The sequence below is a fragment of the Pseudopodoces humilis genome, chromosome 3 (assembly GCF_049639895.1).
Source record: "Pseudopodoces humilis isolate 2021_Gansu_Grassland_sample_001 chromosome 3, ASM4963989v1, whole genome shotgun sequence".
In the NCBI taxonomy this organism is placed as follows: Eukaryota; Metazoa; Chordata; class Aves; order Passeriformes; family Paridae; genus Pseudopodoces; species Pseudopodoces humilis.
In genome coordinates, this window is record NC_142202.1 from 52,561,045 (window position 1) to 52,588,634 (window position 27,590).

The 27,590-nt window shown below is 39.8% G+C and overlaps 1 protein-coding gene across 7 annotated transcripts in view; it reads right to left on the bottom strand.

Annotated features, from left to right (window-relative positions):
• HIVEP2 (HIVEP zinc finger 2) overlaps positions 1–27,590 on the bottom strand; it is a 138,686-nt gene that overhangs the window by 11,986 nt on the left and 99,110 nt on the right. For all 7 annotated transcript variants that reach the window (XM_014263500.2, XM_005518443.3, XM_088052583.1 and 4 more), the window contains 4 exons: positions 14,587–14,631; positions 7,656–13,272; positions 6,745–6,899; positions 1,425–1,600 (listed from right to left, as the gene is read on the bottom strand). In XM_014263500.2, the coding sequence (XP_014118975.1) occupies positions 1,425–1,600; positions 6,745–6,899; positions 7,656–13,064 (5,740 nt within the window). In that variant the 5' untranslated portion in view covers positions 13,065–13,272; positions 14,587–14,631. The remainder of the gene's footprint in view (positions 1–1,424; positions 1,601–6,744; positions 6,900–7,655; positions 13,273–14,586; positions 14,632–27,590) is intronic.

Consider the following 27,590-nt stretch of genomic DNA (forward strand, 5'->3'; position numbering starts at 1 on the left):
AGGCTAACTTGGCCATTGATGCTTCTGGATGGTTAAATGCTCAGAAAAACTGAAAACCTAAGTACCTCTGAAAGTTTGTCACCTACTGCTCTCAGCAAAATAGAAACCATAGTTATTAGGCTGACAACTGCTTATAATCAGTAATACACTGGTTAAACACTTCGTATACTTTGAAGGCTAATCTAGTCTCTTGCTACTAATGTCCTTCTTGTGCAATAGGAAACCATCTGCCCCATGTTTCTTATTCTTTGTCAGAAATGCCAGCTTCAGCAAGCAATTTCTATTTTTTTTAATTTTTTTTTTTCCATGCCACCTCTTCTTCCTGGAATGTCCTCTCTGAACACAGCTGTAAAACCACAGTATGGTCATGTACTTCAAGGCCCTCCTCAAGACCCATTCCTCCAGATATGTCAAATGTAAGCAGTGATATGAGAACAGCTCATGATGGTCTACTGGGACTACAAACAAGTAGCTCCTTGTCTTTGTCTCTACATGCCCATGAAAGTTCTCATCTTAAATTAGGTTGATGGGTCTACTACCATTCCTTTGGCACAGGAAGAAGTGCTGGAGTCATGGAAACTATTACAATTCTCAATCCTCAAAACAGCCATGAAGCTGCACTGGGATCTTGGGAGAAATCTCCTTCAGCTTCCTTTCTCTCCCTTTGAGTTAAGTTTCACTGAACTGGGACCAGAATCCATTTCTTTTGTCTGCCAAAGGGAAGCTAAAAAACTGAGAATGTAAGGTTTACTTAGGCTATGCTACAAAGAAATAATACCAAGGAAAGGATTTTTTCTCTCAAGGAGATGGTTGCATCACAAATCTGAATTCCAAAGACTATCATTATCTGTGGCCTCAGGGTGACAAATGGAAGCTTTTTTCTGTGCTGATAAATACATGTGAACAGAAGCTATCAGATCTCTATTCATAATTAATGCCACAGTGGATGGAGCAGCCCATCTGGGAGACATACATTATTTATAAACTTGAAACTGACCCACTGTAAAGCCTGTGAAGGCATGTATTCCTCAGTAGCTGATGCTCTGTTTCTACATTATGTCATAAGAAGTGTGGTCTCCTGGTAGCATTTAAGTGTTGCTGCAATTAAAATTTGCACCATGTAACAATGTTGGCAGAGTATTAGTTTTTGGGTGGTTCTTATGCTACTACATTTTCTCTGCAGACAGAAGGACCAGCCAAGAGCCTATAGGTCATAATGAAGCTATACAAGGAGTTTCAGAGCCTTACAAAATCCCTGGATCAATGAAACAGAAGAGAACAAACTCTGTAAGAGAGTCCTGTATATATAAACACAACAATTTTATTCTGAAGAAAATACTCTCCTTGATTGCAATGGGTGATTGGATCCCAGAGGACAAAATAGCTCCAGAAGTGGCAAGAGTTCAGCAAAAAGGGTCAAGTACCTTTAGTTTTGAAGGCAAAATTGCACAACTTGCATACATAAGGCCGGACATCAGTGTGAGTGCGGATATGTTTTTTGAGCATGCTTGGCTTTTTACAGCGAATGCCACATTCTTCACAAATGTACTTTCCTCGGCCACGACCTCTGACATATACATAGTCCTCATTTGATTTATACCTGTTGGAAGAGAGCAAATATTTAAGTCATACAGACTCTAGGTCTCATACATGTATAAACATTGCTTCTATGCATCTGATCCTCATCATCAAACTCACAGAAGTCCAAAGGAACAATTGAGTTTTCAGTCTGGAACAATTGAGTTTTCAGTCTGGAACACATAAAGTATTTGGCTTTCAGAGAATGTACTGGTCCCAGTGTATTTAAACAATATGAGACCAACAGTTTGCAGTATGAGAACAGTATAAACACCTTGTCAGGAAACCAATGAACAACCATTCCTATAGACACAACTCAAAATATAAGCCTGCAGGTTGGATTTATTTCAGCCCACTGTAGTCTCGTACAGCACAGACATTTACCACCACTGAAAACAGCGTTGTTTTCCAGCACGGTTCATTTAACTATTTTAGTGTATTTATCCCTTGGGATCAGATAAATTACATCCTGGAAATGCCCGTTTCTTCCCATTAAGCATAAAGGGAACAAGGATGTATGCATTCACATTACAGATGCCTGACATTCCCAAAGATAAATCGCTCCCTAAAGAGACACCGAGTTGAGTTCACTCAGGTATGTGATGCTTTAGAAATAAAATGGTATATCTCAAACATGGATAGTTTGAAGAAAGCTGTTACTGAATTTTTTCTTAGCACACACGTAAGATTTCTATGCTATTTTTGCTGATCACATAGTATGTAGTTAGAAAATAAATATGAAAATCTATGTAAAGCTGTACATTGCCTTTATTATCATGCTGAATTGTTAATACTGAAATCTAAAAGAGTCTAGGGAATCTACTCAGGCTGCTCTGAGGTTTGAAGACTGCTGGGCATTCCTTCGGGGAGAGAATTTCATCCTCATTCATCCAAAGTAAAATACAGGAAGTGAAAGAACTGAGAAATAATGTTTTTTTCTGCCCTCTGTCCTCCATTGTCCTCTTCCTATGCAGGAAAAAGTACTTTCAGTCATTCTGTGGCTGCACAGTCCACAAAATATCGCTGGTACCGATACCGATTCAGTACTTTAAATAAAAAAGGGACTGTGTAAAAGATTCTGTTAACGTGATGATAACTCTGCAAGGAAAAAGTGGCAAATTTTGGGTTATAGAGCTGGAAAATTTTTCAAGTGTGCTGTTCTTAGATGAACACTTTCCCATATGTTTAGCTATATCATGGGCAATATAAATTCTGAAGTTAGTATCTTAGAATAACATAAAACAGTGTCCTGTTCTCAAGTCCATCTTCTTATCTTTTAAACACATTAGCTCCTCTTTCAAATGTGGATGCCTAAATTCAGGTTTTTTCATCTCATTACCAGCAAAGCTGTACCTTTCCCATTTCCTTCACTGTCCCTGGCACCATGGGAAAAACTGGCATAGTCTAATGTAATTTAATATTTAGCAATCTCTCTAGCAGGTTTTCTGTACGACATTTTTGGGATCTTGGTTGTCTGGCTGCCCCATTTCCCAGGTTTTCCTTCAAATGCACATGCCAATGACTGCTAGTCATCTCTCTATCCACTGCTTCATCAACTACCTCCAAGCCTTCTCCCACAGACAAAAAAGAAAGAAGTCCATTATTATTTGAAATACTGCTATTTTATCTTCTCTTTCTCTCTCCCTACAGTCTGATTTTGCTGGGATGGAGTCTACCATACCACCCCTGATTGATACTCATAAGATAAATGCTGTGCTATTACATGTGCTTTTCTGTTGCTCCATCTCTGCTCTTCTTCTGCTTGACCTCATTCCACTGGCTTCTGTCACCTGTCAAATCCCATTGAACACAAAGACAATGATAAAACATGTGTCTCTTCATCATTCATATAGACGGTTTTCAGCCACAACTGACCTTGACTCTTTAAGAATGCTTCATCATAACAATGACTGTGAGAGAAATGACACACACAAACTTGACATTTAAAGAAGGGCTGGTGCAAAAACTAAAGGACCAGAAGTCTGAGTCTATGGTGATTACCTTTTAGACCTCAGGAATATTCAATCTTACTGCTAACCTGCACCTCTCTCAAAGCTTTGAGGAATTTTCCCCTTCCTACTTCCTAATATCCATGAAAGGACTTTGGCCACTGCTGCTCTGAATTTGACTAAGATGGGACCCTTGAGTTAAAAAGCATTAACAAGTCTCAGAGTCCTGCAATTTCTATCCAAAATGTTATTTTATTTGTGTTTTTCAATTAGAGTCTATTACTGATAGATATGAAAGTACAAAGAGAAGCAAACTGTGAATTCTTGCTGTCATCTGATAATGTCATTAAGGTAGATGTCAGATGAGCAGGCTTGCTTGTCCTGTCCCTTTTTCTTTGTACACCATTAGCAACTAACTGTACTACAACAAGGGATGAACTTAAATTACTGCTTTTCTTTGAGAAATACTGCTTCATATCCCATCAGTCACATCTGCAGCCACAGATGATGGAAATCAGATTTTGTGATTCAGATAATTTCACTTGAATCAAGCCACCTGCCAGTGGTAATAATGCAGTGGTTAAACTTCTTCCTTCCAAACTCCCTCTGCTACAGTGCTTACAAAACGCTCTTGGTGGGGTTTCTGCAGTGAGGTGATGTGCTGTGACATCTGGTGGTACTGGCTGACAGTTGGTCTTGATGATCTTAGAGGTCTTTTCCAACCATAATGCCATGATACTATGATCTAGTTTTTGCCTCTGTTCTGATTCTGATCCTTCAGCTTCTCACTCATCCCCAGCCTCAGCTATCTGCTTTTTGCCCAGCTGTCATATGAATGATCCACCCCACTGGCACAAGGCAGCTGTGCAGAGCTACATGTCCCTGCCAGGTGGACAGGCTTTCCCACAAACTGAAAACAGACAACCACAGATCTTTCTCAGCTAATTACCTTCTTCACACCTATGAAACAAAAGCAGTCACAAAGCCTAAGGAAACCCATTCCCCATGAAAACATAAAATCAAAATGAAAATATCCTGCTGAAACAAGATATGACCATCCATGCTTGCCTGTCCAGAGCAGAAAATGTGACATGAAGACAACAGACATTTGCTATATAGTTCAGTGCACCACATGCCGAGAGGAGATGAAGATGTGCTCAAAGAGGGGAGAACAAAATAGCTCATCTAACAGCCAAGAAGAAGAAAGCATAGAAACGCCAAGAAGAAGAAAGCATAGAAACACACCCGCGTCAAAAACTAGTTGTAAGAAGTCATAGACAATAACTTGAAGAGAAGGAAAAATTCAATAACCAGGACAGAAAGCAGTGCAAGACATGACAATAATGTCTAAGGTATATTACATCAATTTAAAAAATAGCCAAATGAATGTCTAGAATGGAAAGAACAAATCTATTCTTCCACAAACAATTCTTGTAAAATGTACCATAAAGTTATGATGTGTGAGTAGAGTGGACCTACTGATACTGCATCACCTGCTGGAGTTTTGCTCTTTATATTTTTCTATTGAGGAAGTCCCAGTCTATTGCACAGACTATTTGTTCTCCCCACTCCAGAAACTGATGTGCATATCAAGGTTTCTCATGTTTTGTTTTACTCAAAGCTTATCTAAACATAGTCAAGTATTACTAGGAGACATTTCTAGGTGAAGTGTGAATTATATGATTTTACTCAAATAGTTTCATGAACCTTATTGGTGTACAGAAAAGCTTAAGGTAGTGCAAGTAACACACAACATTTCTTGAAGTAAGTATTAGTAGAAATTTTTTGTAGAGTGATCTGCTGCAGCTCACACTCATCTGAATCCTCCTTTAAGTTGCTCTTCTTAACACACTTTTACTCTTCTGACCTCTCATCATGCAGCTTACATCAAGGCAGACTATCTTCAGCTGGACTATATTCAGAAATGGTATACAGTGGGAAGCAGGCAAATTTAATACTTCAAAGTAGGTGTGAGTTGAAGCAACAGCTCTTCAAATTTCTTGTAAATTTAGAATTTTACAACTTTCTTGTAAAATTTCTTGCTCACCACTGAATTTAGGTCAGTCTTGCAAAGTCAGTCTACTGGCTTAAGTACTAGGGCAAGGTACAACTACAGAGAAGAGTCAGGATAAGGGTGTCTGGGCCAGCACACCTATAAAAATCTCCAAAATAACTTTTTCAGTCTTTCAGGCAAGATGTAGGCTATCTTCCTTCAGTGTTGCAGACTACAGGAAATGGCAAAGGTAATTTCATGGAGATTACTCAATCTTAGACAAAAACACAACATCAATGAAGGACAACTGAGATTTTAAAGGGTACAGACTGACAGGAGAAGGAAATGGATGCATGAATTTCTCACATCTCCCTCCTGACCTATTTAGTTACCCTAATAAAACAGTGCTGTGGGACCATCTGAATTTGGAAAGACTGAAAAACACATCTTGTTTGGCCACCTGACTATGCGCTACTAAAAACTGGCAAACTAATTTCATTGTGTCAGAATTCTGTAAAAGAAACTAAACTATCTTCCATTTTAGAGTATACTGCAGAGACAAACAAGTGTCTATTTCATTTTCTTTTCTTAAGTTTCTTAAGCCTCATAACAATGTGAATTGCCTTTCCCCTTTATGTTGTTTCTGTTACCACTTGAGTGATACATTGCCACAGTAAAATTAAGCATTATTTCATCAACCATACATGACAGATCTATGGATTAGTCTTAGATGCCATAGATTTCACTGGCATTATACATTTTATCTCCAAAATCGAACCTCAGTAAATAATACAAAATTACAAGAATAAGACTAAGCATGCCTGGTCAACCTGTTAAACTGAGTGGAAGTACACTGTGCCTAAACATGGAAACATACCTTCATGGAAGTCATTAAATACAAAGAAACAGCATAGAAAATATCAAAATGTTACCAGTTCATCCACTTCCTTATGACTTAAGGAATTGAAGTAACAATTTTGAGGGACTGCTCTCACACGCATGGAAAACAATTGTCTTAACTAACAAAGTAGAGCCCAAAGTGAGTATACAGGTACCCTGCAGTGCATTTTGAGACTGACAAATACACAAAAAAGAAGAGACTTGGGAGCTACAAGACATGGCAAGCATACGGGAGACTGTTCACATTCTAATTAATTCATATTCATTTTCAAATGTCTTTAAAATTACAGTCTGAGCTTGAAATTTCCAGTTATATTTTCTTACCCTCCTTCAAAGATTTTAATTCGTATCGGCTCAGTTTGTTTGGATGTAATGTCTTTATCTCCATGAATGTCTCCTTTTACTCTTTCTTTTATAATATTCCCCACTACTTTCTTTTCAAGCTTGCTGCCAAACAAGAAGAATGGCTCGTGTTTCATCTGCAGAACAAAGTCAAGGAAGGGTGTTACTTCTGGAGCATACAATACACGCACACTTCATTTCAAATACTTTTAACATACCAGGTCAAAGCCAAACTCTCATTTTGGTCTAACTCTATATGATTAATTAATCTGTCCCATTTAATTTGACAGCGAATAAGAGAGGAGGCAACATGGACAAATTTTTATGAGAGTCTTGACAGAAATGACAATACTGTATCTTTCCTCAGAGAAAAAAAATCATGGAAAATAGATATGGAAAAGCCTCAGAAGGTAATTTATTGCCGTTACAGAATTTTCCCTGGCACCATTAGCAAATGCTTAATCTGTGAGGAAGAGTCAATATGTAAAAGACATTAAATGGATCTGAAGATCCTTACTCAATTTTATCTTAATCTTTTCTTACAAACACACGTGGATGTTTGTGTCTGACACTGTTCAAATTGGGAAAAACAAAGGGCAAAATAAAAGGAGATAAGGTATCAGGCTCTGGCACACATGAAGAGAGGGTTTAAAAGCCTCACTTTTTACATCTGATTTTGAAAATGGAGGCAGAGACAGAGACAGCAGAAGTAGCAGAGCTTGCAGAAGGATAAACTGAGGCTCAAAAGTTGTCTTGGGAAGATGTCACTGGCTGATTTCCCAATGGTGAAACTTTTTTTAAAAAAATAAATTACTAACTTGCATTTTATAGCTTACTGGAAATTTCTCATATAAACATATAGGAAATTAATTTTGTTAAAATTTCTTATTTACCTGAGCAAACTGCTTCCATGCACTCGATGATGTCAGTTTACCAGCTCCAGGTCTGTGCATAGCAGCCAGGGTGTAGATTTCCGTGGTGTTTTTTTGCTTGGACCTTAAAAGTGCTAAAGTGGTCTTTGTACTTAGCCCAGATGGGTTTGGATTACATGAACTTATACACCATGAAGCATAAACAGAAGCTTTGAGGGTTGGTTGCTGAGTGTAATTGGGTTTTGTATAGTTTAAGAAACACCAGCTCACAGTAGTCGTAGTACGCAGACTTGGGAACTGAAGGATCTGTTGAAAATCTGCTACGTCTGTCAGGAGAATGGTTGAGGCTGTGACTTTCCCAACAGTATTAGATGACATCTGGACTAACATCCCCAGAGGTAATTTTTGATGTTTCAGTTGGTCTTCTGCCTGAATTTCTCCTGGTGGCAATGACGACCTCTGTGGACTCATGCTCATATCTGAGGCTGTTTCATCCACATCCAGCTCTTCTGGTGAGTCTCTTCCTTCAGATGGGCCACTGGACTTCTGTCCCGGTGATGTGGAATCAAAACTGGAAAGTTTCTCTCTGCTCAGTGGGAATGCATCAGCTCCCGCCATGCTGACAGGTGGGAAATCTTGAGATGTTGAGGATGACAGCGATGAAGAGGATGACATGGACGGCAGACTTTCTTTTGGCTCAGTAGCACAGCTCTGCCTTACTAATTGAGGCTTCTGCATTCTTGGAAAATCTTTCTTTATATCTGAGTTAGTCAACTCAACTGCACTTAGTTCCTCAACTATCTGCCCATACATTTTTTCTTCTTTGACTCGTTTCTGCTGCTTGGTCTCCATGAAGAGCTCCAAGCTGCTGGCAGGGGAAAGCATTCGTTTGCTTCCTCCCAAGGTAGAAGCCATGTCAGAAGTGGAAGGCAAACACAAGGGAATTGGTGGCTCCAGTCCAAGCGGAAGTGTCTGCGGCACTTTCCACAAAGGATATTTTTCCAGTCCTCCATGATGACCCAGCATCTGAGCAATATTAAATCCAATTCCTTGCATGGTTGCGTTAGTTGCCAATGTTCTTTGAGAAACTGTCTCATCAACTTTGCAGATTACAATTGCAGGACTGTTGCTCTGTCCAAGGATCTGGGAAATGCTTGTGTACATGACACTACCATAAGATGGCACATGGGTTTGAATCCTGACGGGAACAACTGTCCCTGGCAAAGACTGAACAGATCCATCACTTGGGGAGTCAAAATCCGTCTGAAGATGCTGCTCAGAGGAGGTATCTGTTGGTTTAATGCTATGGTCTGACTGGTATTTAGCAAGAGTACTTTTTGAATACAGCCCAGATGTTCCTGAGTAATGCTGGTATGCTTGCTCTTTAGCGTGCCCATAATCAGCTGCTTTCTTTCCAATAAGCTCAGGTGCATGTTCCAGGTGATAACTTGGAGGTACATCTATTTGGAAAGCCTGTTTAACGTAAGATTTCTGCAGCTGTTGTACAAATTGATGCTGGAAGTGCAGAGGTTCTGTGCAGGACTGCCACAAGATAGGCTGCTGAGGTGGTGGTAAGTGAACCATGCAGACAGCTGGATAGGGGAACTGAAACAAGGTGCTGTGAAGAGGGGGAAATGGGACTTTTTCCTGATGTGCAAATAGCTGCTGCTGCTCTGATGGATGTTTGTTAGGAATATAAGGTGCTTGTTGGATTAAGGGAGTCCTTAACGTTTCCGGGCTGTCTGCAACAAGAGCCTGTTGCTGGGCAAGGTGGGAAGAGCTATTACTAAGCTGAGCACAAGAGACAATAGCCTGTTTTCCAGAATCATCTACCTGAATGGGCTGAAGTACAGAGGGAGGGGAGTGATGCCAGACAAGCTGGGAAGAGCGAAGACCAACCTGTGAATGTTCCATCTGCTCCTGCTTTATACTTTGTTCTGTGCTCTGATCAGTCTGAGAAATCTCTGGAAAACCACTGAAGGAAGCCTGGCGAACCAAGAAGCATTTCTTCCTTTCTCGGGATGGAGACAATGCCACGGTAGGTGTTCCAGCTGAAGAGGCATGAGACAGGTTCCCATAATCAAAGGATTTACTTCGGATCTCTGGGATTTCAGCAGCATGAGGACAGGGCATCTGTTCAGATGAGCAGCGTCTCATTTCCCTCTGATGGTGATGCCCAGGGACAGAAAGTGAGTAAGCACCTGCTGGAACTGTTAAAAACTCAGACTGTTTTCCAAATTCATCTTGTTTGGAAGGTGTGATGAACTTCATATTCTCTTCTCTTTCAAAGGACACTGAAAAACTTGAACTGTGGGACAAATTACTTTCTTGGCTAGGGCTGCGAGAGAGACTTGTACCTGTAGACTCAAAGCTGGATTCACCAGAGGAGTGCTCCATGTCAGCCAATCTTAAACGCTTCTTCTTGGGTGGTAGCTTTTCAGCTGGAAGCTGAGAAAGGGTTTCACTTCTCTGGGGCCACTGGAATTCTTCAGTGGGTCTCTCCTGCTCTTTACTCTGCACTTCTTTATCTTTTTCAGGCTTATCCGGCTCCTCCGTGACACGAATTTCAGGTACCTGTATGTTGTGCTGGCGAACCAGCCTGGGCTGCATATGACACGGCTGAGGCTGCTGGGATGGAGATGGCTTACCAGTGTCAACATTTTCCATTTGTGGAGCTCGGTCTGGGCTCATCGGGGACTCACAAATCTCACTCTCGCATGTTTCAGATGGTGAATACATCTTTTCCTGCTGGCATGCAATATGTTCTGTAGATTCAGACCTTTCAAATGAGTTTGGCCTACTCAATGAATTTGTGTGCTGAATGACAGAGATGACATTTCCAGGGGGCTTTCTAACCAGTGATTCTGCAGTCTTTTCTTGTTCTGCAGTAAGGGATGAGTCTTCCAAAGAAGCTGCTGGACTTCCAGACTGCAAGTAAGGCCTGCACATTTCAAAACGCTCTGCATGGCAATGGGGAGCATTTTCCAGGCCTTGAAGGGCAAACCCACTTCTTGGCACTTCCTGAATTTGGGATTTGGGATCGAAGTCCAAAGGTTGAATTCCTCCAGGGGTGCCAGTTGTACTGCTGCAAATCATAGGACTGTCTTCTTCATCTCCAACACTCTCCTCTTTCCTGCGCTTTCTATTTTCAAAAGTTGTTCCAAGCATGGATGGCACTGACTGAGATTGTCCAAGAGCATCGATAAAAAACTCTCCCCCTTTGTTCATCCCACCTAAGGATGGTGAGTCCCTGTAGTTCTTCTGAGCTTCAAATTCTTCCCACTTTCTGTAGTGCTTTCCACTGGCATCATAGTCATAAAAGGTCTTGTCTCCTTTCTTCTCTTTTAGGGATGGTCCTTTGTCACCTGCTGCCTGTCTGCTGGAAGCAATAATGATATTTTTCCCTGGTCTTCCATGATAGTCTGAATCCGAGTGTCCCTCTTGTACAGAAGGCAGTTCAAAGGCAGCCTGCCTTCTCAACATTCTTTGGTGGGATATTCCCACTGTCCCAGGATAAAATACATCATCAGAGCCAGTCATCTTCTCATCAAATGAATGGCTTCCTCTCAGAGACTGGGGAATACTTAAGCTGTTTGCAGAAGAGGTTGGCATGGAGTTACTTCTAATAAGAGGAGAGGAATCTACTGGGGGCTCTAGAAGGACAGGTACATCACCCTGCTGACTGGCTTGGTACAAGTTAGATTCATTTTTGATGGATGATATTGTCTGGGATTGTCTACATTCAGTATTGCTGCCTGGATAAACTTGTGTAGACTTAATAGTGCTCAAATTGCTGGAGTCAATGAGTTCCTCTTTATTTGGAGTCAGGTGAGAAATATGTTCCTCAAGCATCTTGATATCCAATCTGTTATTTAAAAGAGGTGATGGGTCTGTTTTGCCCTTTCTACCCATTAAACTGTGTTCCTGATTTGTTGTGGCTACAGTTAGTGCTGTCCTTTGATTAATCCTATAGAACTTCCCAAAAATTATTTCTTCGTAAGACTTTGCATTAGTATTTGGTGGGCTAATTTGCTGCTCAGCACTTTCTGAGCGGGAAAAATAGCCAGAGTCAGTGCTTCCCTTACTGTGTGGGCTCAGGAGGTTTAATGACTGCTCAGAATCTTGTCCTTTTTTCTCTGACAGTCTTAGTGCAAGTCGCTGCTTAACTGTATGAGAGTCATCAGACTTGGTACTTAAGGATGGGGTTTGCAACATATCAGAGCTAATATATGGTGAACTCTCACTGGGTAACTGAATCCCACTTTTAGGGATAATCAAAATGGGGACTTTCATCGGCCCCACCAAGGACTCTTCCATGGAGGAGTGAAAACCACTCCTGCTAGCAATGTCCAGTGGGAGCTGCGGGACAGGGCTCAGTTTGTCAGACCCTTCCACTAGGAGTGAGGTCTCCTCATCAGTGTCTGTGCTCTGCTCTCCATCTGAATGTATTTCAGCTTCCACATCGATGTAACTGGCATCAAGGTCCAACTTAGAGACTGCTGACTCTGTGAAAGGTACCAACCCTGCCTTAATTGCATGGGCATGTGACTTCCTATGTTTGTAAAGGTTGCTTTTCGTCTTGAAGGAGAAACCACAAGGGACACAAGGGTATGGTCGCTCACCAGTATGAGACCTAATATGCTTTTTAAGTACACTAGGTTTGGCACAGGCCCGATTACAGTAAGGACAAATGTACTTGCCAGGCTTTTTAGGTTTGTGCTCTTTTTTGTGAGCATCTTCTGATTGTTCTAAAGATTTCTGTGAATATTGGCTGTATGCAGGGTTCAAACTTGAAATCTTCTTCCTGGAGAAACCTCCACTATGGCTATGCATATGAAAAGGAAATAAGTCCTCTGAGGCAACTGATTGCAAGTGGCTAGGAAATGGCCACGGAGGGCCCTCCAAGCTCTGATGTGGCTTTATGTTGTGCAAGAAGCCTTGTGGCAATGAATGCTGTGGAAAGGAAAGCGAATGGTGACATGAGTAAGGGCTTGGACGATGCTGTGGATATTGCTTCTCTGTGACTTGCTGTGCAGCTTCATTTGATGATACCAGTTTCCCAGAACTAAAAAGTTGTGCTGATGCCGTGTTTCCTACTTGCTCGTGATCTATTTGTGGTTGCCGCTGTACTTCTTGACTGCCGAAAGTGCTCATCTTAATAACAGCTGAATGTTCTTGCCTCCATCTACTTGGTACTTTAGCAGTTTCTCCAGACCTTGAGGTAGCTTTTTGCCCTATAGCCGTGTCCCCAGAGTCCATTTTGTTACACAAGGTCTTAAGTGCTAGTTCACTTGAAAGCTGTGCAGACACATGGAGTGTGCCCAAAGCTGTGCTTTTTAAAGTTTTGTTGCTCCCATTTTTCCAGGGCTGTTGCAAGTTCACAGACTTTTCGTTCTCTTTGGAACTTTCCACACAGTAGTCTATAGGCATTAGATTTGTGTCTGTGCACTGAGAGTATTACACAGTTCTGTTCATGGCATGAACTTTCCTAAACAGTTTATTACACATTTGCAAAGACTTGTTATAGCATTTGGACATGTTCCATTGTTATTAAATACTGAGATGCAGAATGATCCAGAGATACTTGTGGTCTCCTAGAGAAAAGTTCTCTTCATCTCTTCCATGGTGACACAGCTATCTGTACAGAAATACAAAACAAAAAAATAAACAAACCTGCACACACCAGTTAGTACAGCCATACTGAACAACACTGGTGCAGTCAGTTGCACTTCTATTTAGCCCTACATGGAAATTACTGAGGGACTTCAGCAAAGGTAACTACATTTCACAAAACTCCCTTTTGTGAGCAGACACAGTAAAGACTGGCTCCAGAGACTGCACACAAGCATAATCACTACTCAATAGCAGCTCCAGGAGTAGAAAATGGAGACCTACACTTTCCAAATTAATCAGTAGTTTTGGAAGGCTTTCAGGGGACAGTTTAAAGGCTTGATCACAAAAAGTCCACCACATACTATCAAACCTCTTTCAGCAAATAACTGCTGAAAATAGAAGCCTAACACTGTGAGTGGGAATTACCTTATCCAGTATTACTCACCTATGGTTCAGACACACACTTTAGTTCACCTGGCCTCCCTCTCAGGAAGTCAGAGTAGGTTGATCAGAGAAAAAACCTTTCTATATCATGACAGGTGCTCCTGGCTGTCTATGCACACAGCCCTCCACTACGGAGATGCTATTTTCTTACAGTCAACTAGTCAACTTGGGTTATATATCAAATATTGCTAAAAAATTGCTAAAGTGAGGTACTTCTTACCTTAGATCATCTAACTGGTTTTGTAAGAAGGTGTTGTTCACCATTCTAAACTGCTTTTAAATAGTCAAAAAAGAGACATCAAAGAGGCCTTTCAAACACAGCACTACTGGTACCTTTCCCCAACTCCATCTTCAAATCACTGTGTTAAATTCTAGTGAGAATGTCTTGCTATATGTAAAGGATGTATTAGAGACTGTGCTTATGTGACTTTAGCATTTTAGATTTCACTGTTGAAACAATTACATGCAGGTATACATGCATTTTTAATGCTTAAATGTCACAGGTTTCCACAGTTCTATTAAAAAGATCAAAGGCTCAGAGGTATGATTTTCACAAAAAAGTACAGCATTTGAATTTGAAGTAGAATGTTCACTTTCTGTTTTCATGTTATCCAAACACAGGACATTTTCTGGATAAAATAGTGAGATAAAATAAATTAATATAATATATTAAATTATATAATATAATATATAAAATAAAATAAAAAAAATAAAGACAGCCATGATTTAACAATAGCAAGAAAAAGGGTAAAAAAAGTCAGTATTAGAGATACTAGCATACTTTTCATTCCTACGGTAGAGAAAATGAATTTGGCTTAAAGAAACAATAGCAAAGAGAAGGAAAACGCACAGGTAATAGGCACTTCTGATTTTTTTTAAAGTATAAAGTAATTACCTGCATCTTCTAAACATCTAATGGGCATGACTATCTTCAAATTTCCTGTGGGAAAAAAAAAATATGATTATAAGAAATTTTTGATATTAGGTATAGATGATAATGAAAATCTTCTATTCTTTACAGTAGAGGTCTGAAAATTTCATTTACTTATCCACTGGAAAATTTCATGTTGTGTCTTAGAGGTCTGAGCAATTACATTTGAAGACCGTAAGCATGAATAGTTTTAAAGGACTTAGGCTTCTAATGTGTAGATGAATAACACCAAGTCTAAAGTAATAAAGTCTCACCTTCCTGAATCAGTGAAAAGAGAGCTGCCAATGTACCTCTTCATTCCTATGCCTTTGTTAAGCTTGGATTATCCCTGAATCCCCTTGGCAAATCCCTTTTCAATGCCTCTCTCCAGCTAATACTTTTAGACTCCAGGCCTCTCATTAAATGTTTCAGGGACCAGCACAAACTCCTGGTCAGGGTGTCACCATTTGGGGACAAGAAAATGTAGTGAAACAGGAGTAAGTGTCCAAATTAGTTAACACCTGTGTGATACTACTACAGAATATATGGCTGCCTTCTCAAAGACAAAATTTACAGAAGAAAATTATAGAATACATGGTTAAAAGACTTCTGTGACTGCCATGATTTGCCACCTCTCTGATTGTCACCACACTGCAGGCTACTCTGTATTGCTGAAAAGACCAGCTCAGAGAAAAGGCCTGAACATCATCTCATTGCCTTAAGACCATTTCTCCCATCAAAGGAGGACTCTCAGTTTTCAACAAATCTTCCTTCAAAAACAGACTTTTGCTTTTGTTTCATTAAAAAGGATGTTTCTTCAATTGTGATAGCAAAAGCAACAATGGCAGCATTTCTTTATTGATTTTATCTATGCCAAAAGTCAGAGCATCTCTAAAGAACAGATCATTAGACACAGCTGGAACATTAGCTTCAGAGTAGGGGATATAGACTATTGTAATGATCCTTGATCAGCAACTATCACAAAGAAGCTAGAGCACTCATATTTTCTCCATTGAACAACAAAAAAATGATTAAAAACTAATGCCTATAAATTAAAAAAAAAATCAACAAAAAATTGAAAAAAAATTGAAAAATCATTTCTAATTCTTTGAAATTAATAACACTTTCCAAGAACAAATGGACATTAGCAAAGCCCGATAACTTGACACAAATAGAATCAGTACCATGCCACCTGTTACGAATTCATCATTAGTAGTACAAATATCAGTAGTTAGGCCAGAAATAACTGATGGAATGTTGGTCTAGTTAATTTTTTTTTTCAATTTTAACTACAGAGAAATCTGTTCTAGTACAAAATAACGGCAAGTTATCAAATGCAAACTGGAATATTTTAGGTCATAATGTCATTTAGCTTTGATGTGCTAATGGCTTTTTAAAATAACTCTCTTGTCTGATTCTCTAAAATAAAAAGGAAAATGACATCCAAGTATAATTATTTTTTTAAAATATTTCCTAATCCACTTCCTCAAGTAAAAAGCATCAGCCCAAATGGAAAAAGAAATCCTTGTTCATGAGTTACAATATATCAGAAGTGGCTACTACAGAGCAGCTCGGCAGGGGCTCATGAGGAAATGGCAGGTAAGTGTCCAACCAGTTCCAGCAGCTGAGCTACACTGAATAGCAGGCCACTACTGATGCCACTCTACGAGCCCAGATGTAAAGGAAAATGTGTGGCTTGAGAAATCAGAAACAGCGACTATGAGCGAGTTTTCCTCCCTGAGAGAGCATAAAGTTATTTTCCATCTTCAAAGACAAATACTCTTCTCCTTATTAGGCAATTTTGCAAATGGCGAAGGAGAAATTTCTAGAATAGAGTATCCTTTCTTTTCCATACTCCTTTTACTGAGAGCACCTTTATAGAAGAAATCTGCTAGTCACAGCAATGTGAAGCAATGGTCTTATTTCAGCAAAAGATACTGCTAATATACATTCGAAATTTTGTGTTCTGGACTGAGAACTCTGTTACAGAGTTAAAGACATTCTTCAGTCCTGCAGTTTCAGAACATTCTGTACAATTTTTCAACCTACACTATGAAACAGGTATAGACAAATTACAGGGATTATTGATGGTTTATGTATGGCAAAAGCCACTCTCCAGGGGAAAATAAATCCCTTTCCAGACGAAACATAATACTTTCCGGTTTGTTTTGAGCTGCTATCCATCCTGTGTCAAAGATGGCTTTAATATTATTTCTCTTGTTCTTTTTCCCCCTCCCTAATGGGAGACTGGCCTAACTGGAGATATGTAAGATACTGCAAAGCTAGCTGGCATTCTGTCTTTTTTATCCAGTCAAGACTCTACCTCATCCACAGCCTAGCTTAAACCAACAAAAGACTTCAATTTTTCCAAGTGATTAATGTTTCTCCTTTAGAAAAAAATTGTAAATATACCTTTAAATATTGCTTTTCATCACATACATACTATTGGATAGGCAGAAACTCATTATATTTCAAGTTCTACCTACTTAAAACCAAGGAACTAAGGATGATAGAAGCACACAATTTTTTTAATAGCTTTGGCACGGCTCAGCTCTGCCGGAGTGAGTAAGAGTAGCCCACCTACACGGATCAGAAGCCGTATGGGAGTTGCATGGAGCACATTGTTTGACAGGAGCTGCGAAGTCCTTCCTGTCTGGGGGCCAAGCCAGGTTTCCTGGCAGGAATGCGGCCCAAGAGCCAGTTCCCCATGTCACATTAGCTGTGCTATCTGACTGCTTCAAAACAGGACATTTCACTTCTATGAAAACTTTGAACATGAGAAGATTACTTGGAATAAGGAGCTGTTTTTATGTCAGATGCTCCTACTAAACCAAGATTTTCAAAACTTTCTAGAAAGGAACATTATCCTACTGCTTCTTTTTTAATGAGTGTGCCTTTGAGAGCTGTATGCAGGGGACGTATATCTGATTGACTGCAGAGCTCCAAGATTATTCCTTCTTTTCTTTTTTTTTTTTTTCTCTTTTTTTGCAGACCATTAAAATGGTTACACTCAACAACTTTAAAATAAAATTTGGCAAAATATTACTTTTACTGCTTTTCAATTTGTAGCTCATATTACAGTTCTTGCAAGTGAACAAATTGGAAGCTTATGTCTTCCAGGCTAAATCCTGAGTACACCATGCAGAATAAATATTGACTTAGCATAAGGACTAAGGGTCAGATCCAGCCTTGTTTTAAATCTTTTCTGTCCAGCTCTGCCAGCACAAAGCCAGCCTAAAACCACAGTAACTGGCCCCTGAAGAATTTGTGTTCTATAAGGCAAGCGTTAGCACAAACAAACTTCAGTGGCTCCTATGAAATCCTTACATTCATGCACAGACCTCTGCCAAGACCCTTATTAGGCAAGTCTAGTTTATGTCTGGGATAAGCCCAGCAGCCTTACAAGAAAGGCCACCTCTGAACTCTTCCCCACCTGCAACTGAGAAGAAAATTGCCTTGGCCTTTCAGGAAGAAAGACAGCATACTTTCAGCTTGCTGTCATACATGTTTCCCCTCTGTCCTACTGAGATTCCCCAAAGAACTGCTTGGTGTTGATATCCCGGTGAAAAATTAAAAAAGCCTGGAATCACTAGTAAAATACGGATTTATAGCTTCTCCTGCATAGGCAAAGTCATAGACGGGCTAAGTCTGAAGAGGAACTCTCAACCAGTTTCCAGTGTGCACATCAGAACTAAAGGATTTAACTGTATTGAAGATAGATAAGCATTTGGTCATCCTTCTTTCCAAGGTTATATATTCATTCATGGGCTGAGGATGTTATGTAGCAACATAACAGAAAGAATGCAGTCCTTGGGGTGTATAGTTTTGGCATTTTACACAAATAAAAAGGAAGGTGACCAACTGACACTTGGCAAAGTCTGAAGTACTGGGGAATGGGAGCATGCCTCTGCTTTTGCTGCAGTTTGGCAGGAGTTGTAAGACAACATTTTGCACATGAGAATCAACAGGTTAGACGTATTTATTTTAATCTATGACTTTATCTTGTAGCTGCTGTTGTTGCCTCTTCAGATCTGAAGAGACTACTCCAATTTGTTAATTTAATTCCACCTCAGATATTCTGCCTGTCCTCTGGATTTCAGTGCTATATTGAATGTATTGCCAGAAGTACACCAAATAAAGAAATATGAAATAAAACCAGCCAGAGCACCACAGTTTTGGAAAAAACCTGAACTATTTAGAATAATGCATACGGGCTTGGTTGGGTTTTGGGGGTTTTTTGGGTGGTTTTTTAGGTATTTGTTTTTTTGTTTTTAATTTGGGCAGCTGAACTAATTATTACAATACACTTTTAAAAATGTCATTTAAAATTACTATCCAACACAAACCCAAACACTGCTCATTGAGTACATGCAGTACACAATGATCTAAGACACTGTACTAAGTTTACTTGAGGACAAGCTACAGGGCAGGATCTGTTCTCTATTGCTATAATTTGCTCACAAGGATTCCCCAAGAAGCCTGAACTAAGGGGAACTGAGGGGACTCACTGAGAGGATCCAGTTACAGATACATCGAGGGCTGACTGCCACCTCACTGTGACCAAAAAACAACTTCAGGCTTTTACTCTCATGAGGGCACATTGGTGACCCTGGTAGATGCTGGTTCCAAGGGACAGATTCTGTGTGCATGAAACTAGAACTGGTAAAAAGCCTGGAATTTTGATTTGTACAATTATTATTTCAGTGCTTGAACTATATCTGGCTTATACTTTGAGAGCTGTTCTAGAATCTCAGCCATTGAGAATTGGCATCTAACACATTTTAGATAACTGTAGTAGTATGGAGTATTTAATTAATTTTATGCTTTTACTAAATTCACCTTTATCTTAATTATTTCACATAATTCAAAGTACTACCTGAGACCATTATAAAAGCATGTTGAAGAAATAACTGGAATCTGTCTACTTAAAAGCACACTGAAACCAACTAAGAAATTAAATAATCAAGTCTGGTTTACCCTAACACCTGATAACCTGAATTGTAGGATCTTAGACCTGTTCAGGCATTTCAGATAAATGTCTATGTGTACTTGCTGTGAGGAAGAGCTAGACTCTGAATTGACCCTACTGAGTCAGAGGTCAGGTACACGCTAACAGAAAAACCAGGTATGAAACAAGAGCCTCTCATTACAAGACTTGACTCAGAGAGACTAAAAGGAGAAAAATAATTCCAACAACAAAAAGGAGAGCCAAATTCTGCTCTACATTAACTTGGTATGAATCTGAAGCAATGAACCACAAATCCAAGGACATCATTCCAGATTTATTCCTCATAAAAAAACAAAACAAAACCAGAATTAGATCACTCAGGTTTATGCTTTTACATCCTCTATACAAAATACCTGAAGTTCTTTGTCACAAGGTGAAAATAAACTAATCCAACACCTCAAAGACGTCTACAGAGAAAATTGTAACATATATTTTAAGAAATGTTCAATTACACAGTAGTAAGAAAACATGGGGGATTTTCATTAAGAGATGCTGGTTTGTATCACAAATGATTTGAGTACAGCTGCAGCAAAATACTCAGTTTTCGGTATGTTAACTATCTCAAATATAATTTTAAACTGCTATTCTCTGTAGAAAAACAGCACCAACCAAAACTCTTCACTTCAAATTGAGTGTATTTTAAGAAGCCATAGAGGTCTAGAGCAGAAATGTTTTAACAGTGACCTTTTAACTATAATGACAAGGATTGCTCACTTAAAAGTATATCACTATTTCCTGTTTCAGCATCATACACAATGTACACATTACTACCAGATGGAAAAAAATATATAAAAAAAGCTTTAACCTTGCCAAAGACCAGTTGAACACTTATTTCCACAGGATGAGTATTAAAAGAAAAAAAAGAAAAAAGAGAGAAAAAACTATGCAGGAGCCAAATTCATCTTAAACGCTTCCTTTATAGGCAGGAATTTGAAAACAATTCACAATTCTTCTTCTGAATTTTGTTCTGAACTGAACAAAACCCTGCTATCAAAGAAATGCCAAAACAGCCAACAAGTCAAACAATCTTGTCAACCAATTAGCAGTTAATTGATCCCACTGCTTTTAATGGATCAGGTAAATATTTTGTTTCTGTTTGCCTGATCTTGCTGTGAACTTCAAGAGTCTGACAGAGCACGTCAAATAACACAAAATCTACCTGTTCTGGCTTACTGCCTTCTGATATGTACATCACAAAAAACCAAAAGATTTGGATTATTCAGATATGAAACTAAACAAGAGAAGTATATAAACTGCTAATTGTTTCACGCTGGTACATATTTCCTTGGGGAAACAAGTTAAAAAATGGAAACAGTTTAATAAAATACCAATAATTTCCCATGTGGACCTTAAAATGTAATGGCAGAGCAATGGCAGATCTGACAGGCAGTACTTCCAGGATTATTAAAATTTCAGAAGGCAACAAAAATACCACAATTGTTTTGCCCTGCACATACCCCTACCCCAACTCCTCATTTGCTTTTGAACTGTAGTACACAGTGACTTACAAGAGTGAGAACAGCTCCCATGCAGAGAACAGTCAGAAACCAATGCCCACCAAGGTCCTATTTAACACCATTTTGATGGCTGAAACAAGGTTTATATGATGCCTAATCCCATTGGCACTATTTGCAGAAGAATGAGTGTCTCTTAAGGGTGAATTAAACAGTAAGCAACAGTATTTACTAAATACACATTATCAATTACAGGAGTATCCAAAACAGCCCTGAGATACAAATGAGCTCCTAATTCCCGGACTAGTCTCTCTCAGCAGAAACTCGACTTGATCCCACTTCCTTCTGAGCCGCAGCAGTTAAACATAAGGATACTGTGCCAAAGCATCAAAGTGTCAAATAGTTTCCAATCACAATAGGTAGAGTTACTTTTCACCATGTAGGAAAGAAACGGAGCTTTGGCCCTGCCCAAAAAGGGCTAAAACCTCTGAAAAGCAAAGGCTCGGACGCTAACCAATGATACTACGTGATGCCACCAGGTTTGCAATGGAAGTTTTGCATTTGGAGGAACTGGTGTAAATTACTGAGATTAAAGAATTTTTTTCTCAATTCAACAAAAAGGAACGTGTTAATTGGAAAGGGAAATTTCACACCTAATAAAGGACAGATTTAAGTAAACTATGAATTTAACAGCAGATGGGAAGGATAAAGTGTATGCAAAGAGCAAGATTCCCATGCGGATGTGGTTTGCAGTCATTTATAGACTTATAAAACATCACCTACAGTAGGACGGGTAAGAACGTTTTCACTGAAGAGTTCAAACCATTAAAGTTGTCAGATATAAGAATTTTCCTGACTGAAAGACATGCAAAAGCTGCAATGCCTCATCATTTTCACACAAGGACTACAAACAGGTAGCCACTGGGGAGAACGCAGCTGTATTGGTAAATCCCTGTTACGATATCATACAGCTTTCCCCCAGGTTTTCCCAGGGAAAAAAAATAAATATTAAAATTTGAGTAAATATTGCAACATTTTTAGGTACAAAGTAATCATTCTTCTCATGCCAAAAGGAAATTACTAGGCAAATCAGGCCTTTGCCTAGCATGTTCACCTCAGAGGGAAAATATAACTGAATTTTCTGGGAAGTGAGGTTTTTTAAGTTAAAAAGTTACACAATCCTAATTATGCAACCGCAGCAGATTCTGTGAACAGCCAGGCATCCTTTCACACCATGTCAGAAGAAACCACTTTCATTTCACACGAAAATATCAGTATCTTTCAAACACCTTTTTGAATGAGCAAATGCACTGCCTCTGACTGAAACCCTCGCCCTGGGAAGAATTACATATGAGACATTTATAGTACCTGAGCTTGCATTTGTTTTTCACTCACACCAATTATTATACAAGCTTATTTTAAAACCTCTCAATTGTTTACTAAGCTCTGTGGTCATCATATGTCAAAACAAAAGCAGACACATGCTAAACATCAACAGTATGTCCTTACTACTTTTTTTTTTTTTCCACTTTTTGCCCCCAAAGTAGAATGGTCTTCACAGCAACTTTATTTCAATCCATCCTGAATACTGTGTAAGAATTCAGCTGAGATCAGCTACTAAGCCTCAAATCCTAAATATCACATAGGTGTCACAACAGTCACTACTCAGCAGCCAAAATTTTTCATTTTGACTAATGACTCAATACAAGCATTTTGGTGTAGCAAATCCAGTCACTGAGCATTGCCTAAATATTCTGATCACTATAGTGCTAACGTAGGATACATTAAGCAGACTGCATATTTAAGAATGCTGTTTTCTTTATAGCCCTTGGGATGCCTAGCAGAGGAAAAAAAGGGGGGAAAAAAACTCTTTACAATTATTCTGGTCAGATTTTACAGTTCATTGTTCTTTTTTACTGTATGAAGCATTGAAAGTCAGTATGTATAACATTCAATTGCATCAGAACTCCCCCTAAAAATTCAGCAAAATATGCATATGCCTTTTGCTGTATTTTGTAGTTATACATGAAATTTCACTCTTTTCACTTAAGTTTCTTTCTGCAAAACACAAATCAATTGTGTTTATTAACATTACTATCACTCACCCAAACAAACACTTCTGAAGACATGAATGTCTACCAAAATGCCTGTAACTGCATTTTGAACCTCTGTTATTCCAGAGCTGTTGCAATTTAAGGCACAAACCAAGCTGACAGCTATGTTACAGATTCTCAACAAGCACAACACAATAAAACCCAAAACATTTTTTGGGAAAGACACTGTTCAGATGTCATAATGGCTTTTTATCACAAGGCCAGACCAGGGTGCATCACCATAAAGTTTCATATACGTATCCCACATACCACTAACTTTTGAAACTACTCCAAGGAAATCTGCAACATGAAACCATTGAACACCAAATTACTCCTATCCATGAAAAACTGAAGTAAGGGCAACAAAGATTCCTAATTTCAGCCACCAGGCAAGAGCTCAACAGGCTCTAAGCAGAGATTATCAGGACTGATGGTCCATCAAAAGGGAAAGCAACTGTTACTCAGCTTTAAAAAAATGCAGACACCTTCATACAGGTTTCTCCTTCTCCTGCATCCTGCCTGGCTCATTCCACCAAGTTTAGGTTTTCTTTCCATTATCAGAAGTGGAAGTGAAATCACCTAACAGTCTGGACCAAAAGTATCCTGGGTGCTTGTGATACACCAACAACACTTGTACACGACAAATAAAAGAAAGTATCATCAACATCCAGCCCAATGTTTTGAGTTGGAAGAGACCTTTAAAGATCCAAGTTCAACTCCCAGACATCCCCATGTCTAGCCCTCAGCATTCCCTTTATAAACAGAGAAATGATCACATAGAGTATATGCACAAGCATGCAGGGCTTCATGTTTGCTAAGCTACTCTTCAACTAATTATTACTAAATATTCCTTGGGATAGATCCTAACAATCTGAAATGCTGCACTGCAAACCAAAAACATATAGGACTATTTTTCTTAAGACTACAGAGCAAAGTTTCAGCTCTCAGACCACATAAGATAAATAATTGACTTAAATGACTTGCTTATTCAATTGAACTCTTCCCCCTACTTTTCCCTTCTCCCCCCACTGACAGGGCTTGAGGACACCCTGTTTGCCTGGAGATGGTGAATCACTACAAGCCAGCAGGCCCACTTGGTTCCTCAAAAGACACAAAAGGTGTAAAAATAGCTCGTACTAATGAAGCAAGTACAGCGTCAGCAGACAGATGAGCGTGGGATCTGATAAGGGTCTGTTGTTCCAAAGGGCAAATTATTAACAGAATGCTTCTGCCTCTCTCTCTTTTTATTAAGCTTTGTTCTTCCTTTGCTGAAACCAGCCCTCTGCAATGCCTGATAAACGACACCTGACAAGGCTGGCTGTAATTGCCAGTTTCATACCAGTGCAGGAAGTGGTGCCTCTCTTACCAGCTGAAGGTACAGTGGAGGTGTCACTAAAAAAAACCAAAACCAAATAGAGGCACAAATAAAGCCTAAAAATAGCCAGGACTACCCACTGGGTATGACTGTGTGGGTATATTTAGTCTGTCTAACACCAACTTTTCTTGTTAAAAACACAATCTTACCTTTATGCAAAACAGCTTCCTGTTTCTAACTTGAGAAACTTGAGAACACAAGGAGGGTAAAAGATTTTGAAATCATCCCCTTTTCACTGACATTGCAACAAGAGTAAAGGTGAAAACACCAGGCAGATCTTCCACGTGGCTTTTGCATCCTGACATCCCGTAACAAGGAGCTGGAGGCTTTCCATTAAGACGTCCCAATAAACAACACATCGAGATACAGGAATAGATTGAGAGGCAAAAGCAGAGCTGTACCAGCAAACTCTGGGGAGCATCAGGAGGCCAAGGCAGGGCCAGGTCCCACGCCCTGGAGCGTGGCTGTGCCCGGCCAGTGGCAGCGGGACACAGCGGCTCTCTCACAGCCCAGTCCTACATGTCACACCTGTCCTGGGCTGGTGCACAGCCCTTCCCTGGCACCAAGGACCTGCCAGGAAGGGACACATTAGTTACTGCTGTTTCAGACTGCAGCCAAAGGGTCGCCCCTTGGCCAACAACAGGAGGCCTTGACCTATGGTGGTGCTGGCCAGCCTCGGGCTGCCACATGCATCATCCCACTGCTCATCCTGACTGAGCTCTGAGCCTCCCGTGGGTTTGACTGCAACAGGATGAGACACAGCTACACTCAGCTGAGGTGTTCAGAGATGTTCAGCCAAGTTTCCTTCCAGGGAAACTCCGTGCTCCTGCAGGCCATGCACTTTGCTCCCTGCTTCCCAAAGGGAAGGCAGGGATGATCCCCACAATCCCCTTCAGAACATCTGCAACTATTTAAAGCCCGTGACTGTGATACTGCTACTGGAAACCACACTCATGCCAAATTCCTGGTGCTGACTAGTGCTCTGCATGAGCTGTGCAAGGAAATGGTCTCTCCCACAATTTTGCTTTTTCTATTTGATATCATGACTCATTTGCTTCACGTGTACAAGAGGGGTTTGTTTCATTATTATGCAGCCTTCCTGTGTGCCTCCAAATACCGCCCGTCACTTCTGCTGGGCTAAACAAAAACACATGGGTTCTTACCAGACTTTGTTTCTCATTTACAGCAAGGGAAAAAAAGCCTACTGTAACATATTGCCAACTTCACATGCAAGATTCAATCCAAATGATTATTCTGAAATTAGAAATTTTATTTTTCTCTGATTTTAACATTAAACAAAAAGTAATTGATGTTAATAAGATTAAATTTTTAACATTAACTCCAGTGGGAAATTGAGACCATGTTCTTTTCTTGATACACTGTGATTAATTCCCATTGATGCAAGAACTCTCTTTGAGCAGCATCATAGTTTTGTCTTTTCATTCTTTGCCTTAGTGGTAAATTTAATCATCACTGATTTTTTTACTAGAATAGATAAACATGATGAGGCAAGACAAATCAGCTGATGATACTATTCTTCAGACAATTTAATTTTCATCTGAAATGAAGAATAAATGTTATTATATTAGAGGAAATGTGAATGTAAAAATAACTATTAGTAGGCTTAAATACTGAAGACCATACTCTGGCAGTACAGACTTTCCATAACATTAATAGGAGGCTGAAGCTGTGATCACTTTGCTTTTAACTTTATAACTTAAGATCCTCAGCCTATCTCCCCACTCAGATTTGGAGCAGAAATTCTGTTTAATTAACAGTAATATATTACCTATCTTTTTAAGATTGCACCCATTTAAAGAAACATGAACAAAGGAGAAGACTAAACTAAGAGAATTGCAGAAAAATTAATTAGAAAAATGAAAAAATATCTTTGCTTTACATTTAAGAACACATAACACTTACTATTTCATTGCATTTTCCAAAATTCTGTAGAATACACTGAAACCCCAAAATCAGGGAACAAGGTCTTCTTTTTTGCTAAGTTCCTGCTATAGGCTTTCTCCTTTGGCCAGTGTTTAAACTATGGGTGTTTGAACCTTCTTGTCCCAAATGTAGAATTATGGAATCATTTAGACTGGAAAAGACCTTTATTCTCACAGAGCCCAGCCATTAACTTAACACTGTTATGTCCACCATGCCCCAAAGTGCCACATCTACAAGACTTTTAATACCTCCAGGATGGTGACTCCACCACTTCCCTGAGCAGCCTGTTCCAACCTCTCTATGGAGAAAGTTTTCCTAATACCCCAAATAAACCTCCCCTGGTGCAACTTAAGGCCATTTCATCTTGTCCTAAAGTAAGTCCCTAAGTCGCAGCTTCACAAACAGATGGGGCACAGGTGGGCTGGGAGATTGGATATAGTGGTGTCCTGCACTTCAGACAGGACAAAAGTTCCACAACGGCATTTCCCACAAAATGAAAGCCTACGGCTGGTTAAAGCACACCACTCCACCATGGACAAATGGAGGCAGTGGGCACCAGCACAGGACAGCAGGGGAGGCTGCAGCAGGAGCTACAGGAGGCAGTAAGGAAATACAGCATTAAGTAAAAAGAGTCTGCACTATCTCACATCTTTCTACATCCTGCTGCAGGTTGCTTTTCCTGCCACAGCTTTCCCCCTCACGCCCCTGCATGGTGTCATTTTCCCCAGTGTGTGCTCCCCTCCCACTCACCAACATGTAAGGCACACCATGATTTATGTCACCTCTCCAATCTGGCCCAGCATCTCGGAGGTGCAAGCATAGATGCAGTCTACAAAGGGTTAGGATTAATGCTTTATTGGCAATTGCAGCAGGCAAGTGGCTCAGCTCATAATGCAATTTTGTCCTCAGGAAGACCTGTAGGAGGTGGGAGCAGGTTGCCACGGGCCTGGTGCCTTCTGTGCACTGAAATATCATGTCCTTGTTGCTGGGCAAAAGGGCACGTCCAATTAGGTGTCTTTTATTATTAACGTTCTGCTGTTTCATCTGTTGATCATGTATCCTCCTCTCGGCCCCTCTGCACCCCAGCTTGTGTAATGCGCCGACATCTGCAGAGA